Source organism: Sycon ciliatum, chromosome 6 (assembly GCF_964019385.1).
Source record: "Sycon ciliatum chromosome 6, ocSycCili1.1, whole genome shotgun sequence".
Taxonomy (NCBI): Eukaryota; Metazoa; Porifera; class Calcarea; order Leucosolenida; family Sycettidae; genus Sycon; species Sycon ciliatum.
Window position 1 is genome coordinate 32416055 of NC_088648.1, and position 14491 is coordinate 32430545.

The following is a 14491-nucleotide window of genomic DNA, read 5'->3' on the forward strand; positions in this document are numbered from 1 at the left end:
ATTTGGCGTACGATTTAGACCTTTTCTACAGCAAAGATGTACAAAGGTTCAAGAGTTGCCTAAAAATTTGTACAAGTTGTACCAAACCGCGCAAATATCATGGTGACGTACCCAAATCAGCAAGACGTCGCATCGCTGACTTCTTCTGTGAAGTATATAATAACACATGGTACGGAGGGCATTATGGCTGATTTATGCCCTAGTGCGTAGCCCGAGGTCGTGCACCGTAGCCCAAGGGCCGCAGGCCCGCGGGCTACGGTGCACGACCGAGGGCTACGCACTAGGGCATACAATCAGCCATAATGCACGACGCACCATGTCAGCTCGCAGATTCCCAGTTCTGGTGGTGCGGTCCAGACATGTCCGGGTTACACACGCCGTCCCCAGGAAAGGCATTGTCAGCAACAGCGGCGGCAGAGCTGAAGAAGCCTGCAGTTGAGATAGCTCATTTCAGTTATCTGGCGATCGCCGCCTTGCCCGCATTGGATCCAGAGCGCTACAGCAGCCTCCTCAAGCTGGCCCGGGTCATTGCCTGGATCAATCGCTTCTCAAGCAACGCAAGACGCCTGAACACTGAGCGAGTGTCAGGCCCCCTGTCCGTAGATGAGATCCGCAGTGCCGAGTATGTCATCATACGTCAGTGCCAGCAGTCAGCCTTCCCAGAGGAAATCAGTGCTCTACAGCGGGGAAAGCCTATCTCTCCTAAGAGTGTGCTGAGCAGCTTACAGCCGCAGCTCGACGAAGATGGTATTCTGAGGTGTGGTGGTCGGTTGCGCTATGCAGAGCATATTTCGGATGATGCCAGGTGCCCGATCATTCTGCCCCGCTCGAGCAGAGTAACCACTTTGATAGTGAAACGAGCACACGTCCGCCTGTTTCACGTCGGTGGAACCAATCAGACCTTGGCAGCGCTCAGCCAACGGTTTTGGATAGTTTCGGCCAGAGAAGCTATTCGTGAGTATGAGCAGCAGTGTCAAGCGTGTCGACGGCAGAAAGCAAAGACCCTGCAGCAGGTCATGGCTCCTCTACCGAGTCACCGTACGAAGCCGTCATTGAGTGCGTTCGCTACAACCGCGGTTGATTTCTGCGGACCATTCTTCACGAAGCAGGGACGAGGACGAGCCCAGTGTAAGCGGTACATGGCTGTCTTTACTTGCACCGCTACGCGAGCAGTTCATCTCGAGCTGGTGAATGACCTCACCACCGATGGATTTCTCAACTGCTTGAGTCGGTTTGTCAGTCGTCGTGGAACGCCTACAGATATCATCTCGGATAACGGCACCAACTTCGTCGGCGCAGTCAATGAGCTGCAACAGTTGGTCGGCAAAGTCAACCAGCAGCGAGTAGCCAACAAGTTGTCTGCTATTGGAGTGACTTGGCACTTTAACCCACCAGCAGCACCTCACTTCGGAGGAATTCATGAGTCCATGGTCAAGAGCGCCAAGAGAGCAGCCTACGCCATACTCACCCGAGCAGATATCACCGATGTAGAGCTAGCAACGTGCTTTGCCTCAGCTGAAAGCATGCTCAACTCGCGTCCCCTAACGTATCAGTCAGCTCACCCGTCGGACGACATTCCATTGACGCCAAACCACTTCCTCATCGGCCAAGTCGGTGGTCAGTTCGCACCAGCTTGCAGCGAAAGTAGCTTCAGCCCGCGCAGGCGCTGGCGCGCTGTGCAGCATCTGATTGGTCAAGTGTGGACTCGCTGGATGAGAGAGTGGGTACCTCTTCTCAACCCGGCCAAGAAATGGAGGCAAGAGTTGCCAGACCTGAAGGTCAACGACGTGGTGGTAGTGGCATCTAACGATACACCACGTGGGCAATGGCCGTTAGCACGCGTAATGGAAGTCTATCCCGGCAAGGATAACCATGTACGAGTGGTGAAGCTGCGTCTAGCAACCGGTAAGAGCCTTGTGCGGCCTATTGCTAAGCTATGTCCGTTGTGTTGAAGCCCCCGCGGTTCATCAAGGTGGGGAGAATGGACAGGAGACTGCACTCTTGAACATTATCCTTTCATGTTGTCACATGTTGCACGTTGATACTATTAGCGTATTGTAGTTACGAATTGTGTACAGAACTGTCACATACTGCAAGGGCAGTATTGTCAAGACATGCTAGGTCGCTTGCAATATTGGTGCGTTGCGTATTACTGCTATGTATTTCGCGAGTGTAATAATTATTTTGTTAGTCTGTTAGAATTACATCACGAGTGCATGTCTGTTACGTCTACGTCGAGACACATTTTTACGATACAGTAATTGCTATGCGTGTTCGTACCACGCCATGTTCACGAGCGGAATATCTTGTGAATTGTTCTAATGTATTATATAAGTAGAATTGTTGACACACTAATTGGTTGCAATGTACATGTACTTACTAGTACTTGATCCGTTGCATTATCGCCATCCGCGGCAACTCCGCTACGATCTACTTGGCGAAACTTACTCTCGCTGACAGGGTGTGCTGTCACCCTGTCGCTGGGTGCAAGCACCCCTTGACAGACACTGTTTTCACCTCCGTAACCAACAATTCTTTATTCTTTCACTCCAGCACATTGCAAGTCATTATTAGTTTCTGCTTGTTCTGCATTTCAAATTATTGCTTTTCTTTTCGTTGCATGCACTCGTACAAGTCCGCGCTGCACGCGGACTTTGGCAGTCGCCACATTTAGTATCTCTATGGCTACGATGATCATGCATTTTCTGTACGCTGCATTTTCTCTCTATGCCACGTCGTTGTGTGCATGCATGCAGCGCAAGCCAAATGCACGCACGCTGCACGTTTTGCCCAGGACAGCGATTTGGCGATCGTTGTTCGGTGTGTTCTTTGGTGTTCTTGTTGAAAACGAGTGGTAATGTCGATTAAAGGAGTTTCTGGGTTTTTGTGGTCTGCCTGACGATGGTTAGTTGCGGGACCAAGTCGCACCGCAACATTGCCATCATAGACAATGACGACGACTACGACATTAACAACAGCAGCAACAACAACAAACAACAATCTATGCTTGTGTACACAAGAGAGATTGGAAGCTGTGTCGCAACTCTGATATTCACGTATTACTACGATCATCAGGCAGCAATATGCTTGGGCATGAATGTATCCATGCTTGGCGCTTGGTTTTTCGTCCATCTTTAATTAAAATAAGGTACTAGTATTTCACTTAAAGGTCATACTGAGCTCCGCTGACGAGATTTTTGGGTGGCTTTCCCTTTCCTGGCATGTTCCGGGCGTGGTCGGTGTACACCAGGGAGTCGTACCCAAACCGGTTTGGGTACGACTCCTTGGTGTACCCACAACATCGGTTCCAGAGTTTCACTGCATAAAACCATACTTTAGATAGGTAGATGTACATGATTGTACTGTATTGATGTAGTGCTGCGACCATCCGCATGCATAGTCTCTACTGGACATTGCTTGCTTGAGCTTGAAGTCGACTTGGTGTTTGATTACTGTACTGCTTGATGTCTGGATTCCAATTTTTCTATTTTCTTTTCTTTCCCTTTCCACTTATCCCTTTATCGGCCCTCTTAAGAGTTGTGTATATCACTGTTGAGGCATCCGATGGTAAATAAAATAAATACTACTACTACATTGTACTAGTACTGAGTTTACCAAACATGTAGATCTACTATTACTATTAGATTGGACCCGGTTAGCATAGTATAGCACCATCATTGGCATAACTCCACCATCATGTACCACAATCACTCGCATACTTTGGGCATAGTGGAACTTGAGCATAATTCACCAAATTACCGAGCATAATCCGCACAGGACTAGCCGTTAATTCAACATGCATGTGCAAGATTCGCCTGCATCTACATCTAGCACACTCCATAGTGTACCTGTACATGCACATGTACAATGTCAAAAACGGGTTTATTTATTCAATCAACACGACATGGAAAGAAGGAAGAAAACCAAAGATACAAGAGATGAAACTCGGCGATAAAATGAAAATAGTCCAATCTAAAGAAACTCTAGGCAGATGGGTCAAGGTTGTGTAAAAGATTCAACTCAATCACTAGACGAATGCTTTGAAGAATGTAAAGTGGGCATGAATGATTCACACTGAGATGTTGGCCCGCCGAGAACAACATAATAAATACATGTACATGTAGAAGTAAATAAGGAAAACAATACAGAAACGCAACAGTGACTGAGAAAAAAAAGTAGCTACACAATGTCACAATCCGACGATCAGGACAAAAAGTGGAACAGTGGAACTCGCTGCCTGCAGCTGTTTGTGGTAGCCAATGCCTAACCCAGTTTAACCTGGCGGCCACACAGCATACTCTTGACCACTAGTACTCATTTGATTTTCCTCGAAACCTGCGCTCTCTACGCTGTAGCACTATTGCTCCTTTTCTACTCTTCCTTAATTAACTCTCTCTCTCTCTCTCTCTCTCTCTCTCTCTCTGGCATTCGCATTCCTCTGATTGGGCATACTTGCCCGTTTGAATCGCGAATTAAAATAAACAACAACAAAAAAAAAACAACAACCCCCGCTCAAGTTACGGCCCAGTAAAGCCGTCGACACGCAGGCATTTGGCACCTCCCACCCGGCCTCCAGAACCGATCGCTGTAAAGACTCCCCACTGTACAAGTCCCTAGAATACTACAATGCCCTCCCTGCTAGCATTCGTGCCGTCTCTTCCCGACCTGCTTTCAAACATGAAATCTGCTCACTGCTGATTAACTTAATCTGCTCCTACAGCGCTCACCCTCTCCCATACTTGTAAAATTCGAAGTGATGTAAGTCACTTTCCAACTGCATAACCCACAGCCCAACCCACAACATCTCACCTTCTCATAAACTTATCTCTTGTTGGCGATGGTGCCATCGTGAGAAAAAAGAATTCAAACAACAACAACAACAACAACAACAACAAGAACAACTCTTTCTCCTTTCTTACACTATTATCTCTTATTGGCCACTGGCTATCGTGAGAATAAAGATTTGAAACAACAACAACAACAACAACAACAACAACGAGTTCGACCATACAATAATGTATTGCCATGATTTCTACCCTGCTTTTCATTGAAAACACTATCTGAATGATCAACAAACCCTTTACCATGCAGACCACCAGCACTGATCAGGTGCATTGTACACGATTGTGTAGCGTACATGTTAGGACTGTGGTGCAATCATGTACTTCAGTAGTTATGCTCCTGTTACCTGCGAAAGGATGCCATATTTATGCTCTAAATTTTTAACCACCAAATTTTGCCAATAAGTATGCCGGCATAATCCGCCGGTGCCTAGCAGCAGCAGCCGCAGCCACCCATGACCACAACAGCAACAACAAGAACAACACCAACAGCAGCAACAGAAACAGCAAAAGCAATCACCATCACCAGGAGGAGCTAGACTAGAGCAGGTCCGGCTGCCTGCCACCAAGACCACAGCCCAGGCCTGGCCAGCTCGACTGCATCCAGTGAGTTGCGCTTTTATGACTCGGGGCGCAAGATCAGGTTTCGACAGACGTAGACACACAGCATGGGAGAACCATGGCTAGGGCTATAGGGCTAGGGCTATAGGGCCGTGTGAAGGGTATACATGCAGCCAGTTACATGTACATGTGTAGGTCTACTAGGTGAGGGTTACTTAAGGGGAATTGAGAAGAGGGTGAGACCAGCCACGGAAGAAGAGAAAAAAGAAAATGAAGAGTACGACACATGATCAGCATGGTGAGACAAGGAGAGGGCGGAATATATGACAATGCCAAGGTGGTTATGGTGGGACGCTACAGAGATAGGGTGACCGGGATCATTGGGAAAGTGGAAGATGGGCACTGGATCTGTGGGAGGGGGAAAAAGGAGGAGCTCGGTTTTGGTCACCTTTGGCTTACCAAGTGCTCATCCAGTGAACAATGTCGTTGATACAGGTCTGAACTTTGGGGTACAGGGTGGCATGAGATGGGGAGGAAGCAAAGACAGTGGTATCATCTGCAAACAAATTTCACCACACACTCCTGCCACTATGCTGGCCCTCTGGACATGATTTAAAAGTTCTTGCGCCTCACTGACAGCCTTCCACGCCGGAAAAACTCAAAATTCCGGCATAGTGACACGGTGTGCGAGCCACCCAGGAGACAAAAAAATGCATTTACAATATTTTCACATTTTCGTGCCCATTCTGTCCGCGCGTGCGATCCAAACCTAAAACAAGTCCAGAAGCAGCCATGGGTGGTGGGGTAGGGCCCCTCAACGTGGCCCTGGAATCTGCCACAATGGAACGAGTGGGCGTTCTCTCACACAGTCACACTCCCACAGACCCAAGTCAATTTTTGATATTTTTTAGGTTCAGGGCGTGCTACGAGGTCGTACCTTTGATACAACATCCAGTGCTGGGACTTCCACAGCAAGCCATTTCCACAGCGCTTCAAACCGAATCCAGGATACCCTCCAAAATCGGCAAAGACTACCACTCACGTTCCACTCCTGCCTAGTACTGAATCCTACCTGATATAGTGACTTGACTCAAACTTGCCAAAGTCACTCAATCAACGTCAACTACAATAATCAAGTCACATATCTGCAAGGTCACGAGGGTGCTGGCAAAAGTCCAATACGTGTTTTTAACGTGATTTTTTGGACTTTTTTTGCACTTGGAGCAAAATCTGCACACCTGGGTGTGTTTCCATGATACGACAAGTTGCGCACGGTCTGCTCCCATTCAAATACAGTGCTGCCAAAAAATGACAGCGTGCAACAAAAAAATCTTTCAGCACACGAAGCACAGAAGCCATATAATGTTTTCGACTAGGCCTTTCATTCCATCACTCTTGAGGTCGAATACAATGGTGACTAACAAGTTATATGGCTTATGTGCTTCGTGTGCTGATTTGCTTTCCTCCAACCAAAAATCTAAAAAAGATCTTTCCTTGCAAGGGCACATTTCCGGCCACAACTCTTGAACGGCTGGTCAGATCGAGACAAGATTTTGCAGAGATTTTGCAGCTATTCATGCTCTTTCAACTGATATAGCGCTCGATATGAATTTACAAATTCGATTTTCAGGGATTTTACGACCAGGCTGCCCCTTAAGGTAGCAGCCTGGTCGTAAATTTCATATGGCATTCCCCCCCCCCCCCCCCCGACCGTAACTTTGGTGTCTCTCAATGGATTTGAGTGAAATACCGTATTTCCCCGTAAGTTAGTATGTACTAACTTTCGAACTTAGCAGCCACATGAGTACTAACTTTCGGGGGTGGTACTATCTTTCAGGGAGTACTTTTTTATCGGGGGTAAATGACACGCAGTGAGAAGCCTGCGCAACTCTAGTGTCCGTGCATATGATGTATGTACTGTACGGTGTCTGTACATGTAGGACGGGTACGAACTTACTATCTTTCGGGGGAACTGTCTTTCGGGGTGATATCCTCGGCAGTGGAAAGTGCATTTTTTATAGGGGGTACTTGTCATTGGGGAGAACTAACTTACGGGGAAATACGGTATTTTCACCACACACTCCCGCCACTATGCTGGCCCTCTGGACATGATTTAAAAGTTCTTGCGCCTCACTGACAGGCTTTCCACGCCGGAAAAGCTCAAAATTCTGGCATAGTGACACCGTGTGCGAGCCACCCAGGAGCCAAACAAATGCGTTTACAATTTTCACATTTTCTTGCCCATTCTGTCCGTGAGCGCGATCCAAACCTAAAACAAGTCCAGAAGCAGCCATTAGCCCTTGGCGGATTATGCCGGCATAATATTTGGCATAATCTTGGGATTTCGTCAAAAAATTATGCTCCGGCATAATAAACGGATTCCAATATGTAAGGTCGGCATAATCTTTCGGTTTAGACAAAAATTATGCTTAGGGCATGGCCGTGTGTGTATGCGTGGTTTCTCAATCCTCTGTGTACAGCGTGTATACATAGTAGAACCGAGCATAATTCAGCATAATTCAGCATATTTGTTGGCATAATTGTGGCATAATCAAAAGCATAATTTGACGATTGGCCGAGCATAGTCCGCCAATGGCTAGCAGCAATGGGTGGTGGGATAGGGCCCGTCAACGTGGGGTGGGTGTAATCTGTCACAACGGCACGAGTGGGCGTTCTCTCATGGGCGTGCTACGAGGTCGTACCTTTGAAACAACATCCAGTGCTGGGACCTCCACAGCAAACCATTTCCACAGCGCTGCAAACTAAATCCAGGATACCCTCAAAAATCCGCAAAGACTACCACTCACGTTCCACTACTGCTTAGTACTGAATCCTACCTGACTTCTTGACATGACTCAAACTTGCCAAATTCACTAAATCAACGTCAACTACAATAATCAAGCCACATATCTGCAACGTATTATTAAATGAGGGTGATGGCAAAAGTCCTGCTGCACGGCGGCGGGCTTTGCCCACCACCGTGCAGCCCAATACGTGGCTAAAAACGTGATTTTTTTGGACTTGGAGTGTTTCCATGATACGACAAGTTGCGCACGGTCTGCTCACATTCAAATACAGAACTGCCAAAAAATGACAGCGTACAACAAAAAAATCTTTCCTTGCAAGGGCACATTTTCGGCCATAACTCTTGAACGGCTGGTCAGATCGAGACAAGATTTTCAGAGATTTTGCTCTTTGAACTGATGCAGCACTCGATATGAATCTACCAAATCGATTTTCAGGGATTTTACGACCAGGCTGCCCCCTTAAAACGCATGCTTGCAATTATTTGTTTCGCGCAGGTCGGGGGGTAGTTGGTTGAAATTGTGAAGGGACAGGTTGATGGGTGAGTTGGTGTGTCGGTATGTGTGTGATGTTCTCATGTGTCGTAGTGCATATGGCCGCTCTGTAATTGGTCGTGCAAGGTGAAGCTGTTGCAGGTGAAGGGGAGCGCGGATGTACTTGATGTTGTGGGCAAGAGTAACCTGTCGTAATAGTTGCCGGGAGACTAATGTGGGAAGTTGGAGATGATGAAGAAGTGAGCTGTGATAGACTGGTGCAAAAAGGGGGATCCGCAAGCAGATACGGGCTGCTCGTCGCTGAACGCGTTCTAATTGGTCCTTCTGTGTGCGGGTGGTGTTGGATAACACGAGACTGCCGTACTCTATATTAACCGTGCGAATGTAGGCGGTGTAGATTACGAGCAGACTGGGGGGGGGGGGGTGTTAAGTGTGTAGAATTCTACACACTCAAGTATGGGTCGGCTCTCAAAGGGTTAAGTTGGCCTCGTGTTTTACGAAGTTGGTGAAGGAGTTTTTTGGATTTGTTAATTATGTGCGTGACATGTGAGTTCCATTGGAGGTTGTTTTGTAGTATGATTCCAAGGTGACGGTGTTCTTTGACTTGCTTTAGAACCTGTCCAAAGCTCCCTACTGTGGCTGAACGCCAGCAATTCAAGTTTCACTGCCAAGTTTGTCATAACCGAAGGTTACGGAGGGGGAAAGACCTGGATTGCCACTTGGAGAATTGCCTTCCTCCCCCATAACCTCTCTGACAGCACCCCCCCCCCCCCCATCTGTGAGCGGCGTGGCCAATTCTGGCAGCTGTCAATTGTAGTACATTGTAGTAGTAGTGATGTGTATAATTATGTGTGTGTGTGTGTATGTGTGTGTGTGTGGGTATGTGACTTCATCAGCCTTGCAAGCTGTTGAATGGTGTAATCCCAGCACAAGTTGCTATGTCTAACATATCTGTTCGCTATCATCGCTTCCGCGATGGGCAGGTCTGAGGTCTGAGGTCTGAGGTGTATGTGAGCTTCCATAGCTCAGTCGGTTCGAGCGTCGTGCTAATAACGCGAATGTCGCAGGTTCGAGCCCTGCTGGAAGCACGCTCATTTTTCCCCCTGACGGGGACCGTGTAACCTATCAAGGCAACGTGTATCAACGATCAAGGATCAAGGTGTGTATGTATGTGTGTGTGTGTGTGTGTGCGGTGTGTATGTATGTATGTGTGTGTGTGTGTGTGTGTGTGTGTGCGTGTGCGTGTGTATAATATTATGTGTGTGTGTGTGTGTGTGCGTGCGCGCTGTAAACCTGACTGGGATTGTTACCCATAAAATAGTAATATTTATTTGGTCTTTCCATAACCTTGAACCTTCCAAGTTGGAAGACTGTCGGCTAGCGCTACGGAGATGTGTTGAAGTTAGGTGTCAGGACGTCGAATGTTTCAGTACTCTGTCAGTTTTGTGCCTAGTTATTGCACTTTCTGACTGTATATAGTATCATGTTACAGTGATGGAGAGTTGCTCTTAACTCGTATCCATATGTCCTTTTCCTTTTTACATTTAATAAATATTATTATTTTATGGGTAATAATCCCAGTCAAGTTTCCATTGACGGCTAGCTGTGCGCAAACTGAGTATTCACCATTGTTGAGATTACAGTGCCCTGTCCACACTCTACCGAGGTCCTAGCACCAAAACTCATTTTTGTAAGAGAGGAAAAGCAGTAGATTATGGAAAAATCAGCCCAAGTCGTGGAGCTCGGACAAGTGCTCAATCAGAGTCAAGGCACCAGTGTCCAGAGCGACTAGACACGGATACAGGCGACAAGAGAACTCTGAGGCGAATTCGCTGACCTGTAGCTGTACTGTTTCTTTTCAAAGTCAAACTGCAAGTGTCAAGGGCTGGGGTATCACCAGGCATCTTGCTGTCCGTGGATCGTTCAGTGTATGGAAGGCAATTCTAGTCATCAACATGTACATGGAGGACAACTTCGTTCTGCCAGCGGAGAGGGCTCAACTCCGTAATCTGGAGCACTATCACACACAAAAGGAACACCGGAGGTTTACGGAGTTGTCGCCACTCAGAGTTTCTTGCTCAATGCAATCCTCAGGCGACTATAGACTATAGACTATAGACTATAGACTATAGACAATAGACTATAGACTATAGACTATAGACTATAGCCGTCTGATGAAACCTGCTGAAACCTGCTGAAACCTGATGAAACCTGATGAAACCTGATGAAACCTGCTGAAACCTGATGAAACCTGATGAAACTCTGAGTTGCGACAAATCTGTAAACCTCCGTTATGTCTTTTGTGTGTACATGTAGATCTGTGCAAAACAATCAATACAATGAAAATCAAAATTAATAGGAAATATATACTTCTAGTTCTACTCAATACCAATGTGCTTCTACCAAGTGTCTAAGATGATCTTCTAAGTAGGCGATCAACAGTACAGTACATAGAATCGTCTTCCTATTCATCGAATACGAACTCAGTGTCAGAATAGTTAGTGGTGCCTGGGCTATCCCGGGTCGACTCGATAAATAATGACAAATACAAAATTAATGAGGAGTTCTGATCACGTATCGAGGCGTCAACCTGCGTCGTAAAATACCGGCATTTTACGACTCCCTGGTGAAATGTCTTGCATCATTGACCGCATGAATTATGCGCATGGCGATGGTCTTGCACGAGGGAACCACGCAGAAAGACGTTAACGCGTTGGGTAGTTCGACAAACTTCCGTCGATATAGCATAATTATAGCCTGGCAGTCTGCAGCTACACACGTACTAACAGCGATCGATTGACAAGTGCAATTTCAGCACCAGTCATTGGAAAATAAGGATTGCGCTCAACGTAATACACACTGAGACCTAAACTTTCCAGCCACACGATTAGTTTCTTCAGGCGTTCACGAATAGACGAGTCTGCTAAGTTGTGAATCTCCATCAGCAGCAGATGAACACGAGGAAAAGCAATCTGTGCACTATTCATGTAGTATTCCAATGCGTTGTACTCACTGCCTTCAATGTCCATCTTGAGTAGATTGATTGTCCGTCCCTCGTGACCATGCTGTTTCATGAGCTCCGTCAGCGTGGCTCCCGCGATGCCGACCTTGTCTTTCTCTGCCACTCCGTCTCCTCCACCCAGAGCCTTTGGTATACATTGCATGTTGTTGACCTTACAGCAACGGGCTGTTTTGAAGAACTCCTTGGATGTGGGATCAAACATGAGAATCGTGCACTGTGGGAAATCTCGGTTCAGTTGCATCTCCACCTCACACGTGTACTGAACGCCGACACTGTAGACAAGGCACTCCGAGTTGGTCAGGAATTGCTGGACGTTGCAGAGGGTTTTCCCTCCATCTCCCAGTATGCCGTATCGTGTTTGAAGACAGGACGTGGTGGGTGTCAAACCCTGCAGAAACAAGGAGGCCCGCATCGCCTCTATCCACTCACTCCGAGTCGCTGGCATTGCGATGCTGGGAAACGTATCACGGACTGTGCTGGCCCAGAAGCTGCTTCTTTCTTGCGCAGCCACCTTCACTACGCCAAGCGGTGCAGCCGGTGCCGGTGGTCTGGTCGTGGGGCGCGGTGGGTGAGCCTCATCACGTGGCCGCCTCTGATTCTCTAAACCACACGGAGCTGCTAAGAATGACCTCGTTATTACAGTGGTGAACAGTACGAGCAAGATGGCCCCAGCGATCAGGCTCTTTCCACCACCAGTAGTTATATTGAAGGCCATGACGCTGCAAGACGAACCGATTCTCTTTCTCCTACCTCTCTCTACTTCGTTCTCGGCGCTCTTGTTTGACTTGCAAACACTCTTGTACAGGCGAAGTACCGCCTAGAGTTTAAAATAGTGAAGTCTACTTGTCATCGGGATAATCAAAATTTTAGTAGCTCTCAGGATGAAAGCTTTACTTTTCTCGTACTACTATCCTTTTATGTACCTTGGGTCTTCAGCTGCTGCAGGGCTGTTGACCCTCTTTTGAGATGCCTTGCTCTGTCTTTAGTGCCTCGAGATCTCATCAGGTCGCCTCTATCTGAGCTGAGTCTAGTTGCCTCTATCTGAGCTGAGTCTAGTTGCCTCTATCTGAGCTGAGTCTAGTTGCCTCTATCTGAGCTGAGTCTAGTTGCCTCTATCTGAGCTGAGTCTAGTCGCCTCTATCTGAGCTGAGTCTAGTTGCCTCTATCTGAGCTGAGTCTAGTTGCCTCTATCTGAGCTGAGTCTAGTTGCCTCTAGCTCTAGCCGTCTTTACATTACATGTATCGACCTCACTCAGTGTAACTGATTCTAACTGTTACGAAGCCTTCCCCGGGCCCTAGGCCCTTGCACTGCATGCATGGCTCTATATAACAGTGGTACGTAAGCAACCTTCACCAAGTAACTTCCTCTATGTGTATATCCGTCACACGGCCCTAGTCCTATCCCTAGCCCTACCCCTATCCCTGGCCCTTCTGACACTGTCTGGCCCCTAACGCCGGTGTACTACAGTTGAACATCGATTATCCGCACATCGACTATCCGACCATTCAATTATCCGTAACAGTTTTTTTGGGCGCACGTGCCGTACAGTACGCACTGTGCATGTAGTGAGCCATTAAAAAAATACGAAAATTTTGAAAAGTAAAAAGTAAAAAGGTCGTGCGGCTAGTAATAACCACTGAAAGTGTGTGAGTGACAGTTTTTTCTCATCCGGAACATTTGCCTTATCTGAACACCGCCTGACAGTTGTCTGCCCAGAGGTGGTCGGATAATCGATGTTCAACTGTATAGTAGAATGACCCCCCAGCAGATGGACCCCCGGGCAGTTGAAGTTGAAAACCGCTCGAAGATAGCTACAACACTCTATGTACATGTAATCTTCGAGCGGTTTTCAACTTCAACTTGCACTGCGCACTTGCAGAAGCAGGAAACAGAAAACTAGCATATTCTTGCGAAGACCTGCGCATGAAGAAGCCTCAGAATCAGAGTCCGAGGTCAGGATAGCGTGTGAACGTCTTCCCGAATAAGCCAGCAGTTGTTGGGATCCACACCAAAACGGACGGATTGATTGAAGTATTAAAGCTGCTGTTAGCAGGTAGTAGTATTTGCAAGTAGTAATAAACGTAACTACTGGTTACTTTAAAAGCCATTATTCTAACGTCACGAGGCGCATGTACATGTATGTTCATGTACATGTAAAACGACTTCCTAAAATAGACTGGTTTACGTGCACCAAAGGTAACGATTCTCACTAATTCTCAACGCTCAATAGCCGCAATGTTGTGTCCATTTCTGCATAACGAATTGCATTTTAAAGACAGATTTCTCCTCATTCTTTTGTTGCCATCTTCAATAGGTCCGTCAACTTGAACAGTAGTAATAGGTTTTTCATTTTGACCCGACGAGACCATACGACGCTTCCAGATCACAGCACCTCCTCCTCGTTAACTCGTTGAAATTAGCACTTCGTTATAATATACAATGTCACATGTACAAATCCGTGAATAGCCGAGCTGCAGAGAGTGCTCAATGCCAGAGACAGACCTTAGTACGTAGCAGACTCAGCGGAGGACGTTCAGGTTGGTTGTAACTCTAAGTTGTCTGATGATTGCCTAACGACAAGACATTTAGAGTTACAACCAACCTGAACGTCCTCCGCTGAGTCTGCTATGTAATGCACATGTACATTGTACACACTAGTCAGAACAACAGATGGCTTGATCAGTCACAACTTAACGTTTCATGACATCTCAGGCACTCATCAGGTGATAATTATGAACATCAAGAAAAATAACCCACTATTTAAAGC

General features: G+C 47.0%; 2 protein-coding genes and 1 non-coding gene across 3 annotated transcripts in view; 2 read left to right on the plus strand and 1 right to left on the minus strand.

Annotated features, from left to right (window-relative positions):
• The window catches only part of LOC135819919 (uncharacterized), a 34619-nt gene extending 21875 nt beyond the window's left edge, over window positions 1–12744 (minus strand). The window contains exon 1 of the mRNA XM_065333215.1: window positions 10801–12744. Within this exon, the coding sequence (XP_065189287.1) occupies window positions 11473–12438 (966 nt within the window). The 5' untranslated portion in view covers window positions 12439–12744 and the 3' untranslated portion in view covers window positions 10801–11472. The remainder of the gene's footprint in view (window positions 1–10800) is intronic.
• Window positions 303–1952, plus strand: LOC135820233 (uncharacterized). Its single transcript, XM_065333549.1, has one exon. It carries the CDS (start codon window positions 303–305, stop codon window positions 1950–1952), a length of 1650 nt encoding a protein of 549 aa, XP_065189621.1.
• Window positions 9716–9789, plus strand: Trnai-aau (transfer RNA isoleucine (anticodon AAU)). Its single transcript has one exon. It is a non-coding gene; the product is annotated as a tRNA-Ile (tRNA).
• Window positions 12745–14491: the final 1747 nt, after the last annotated feature.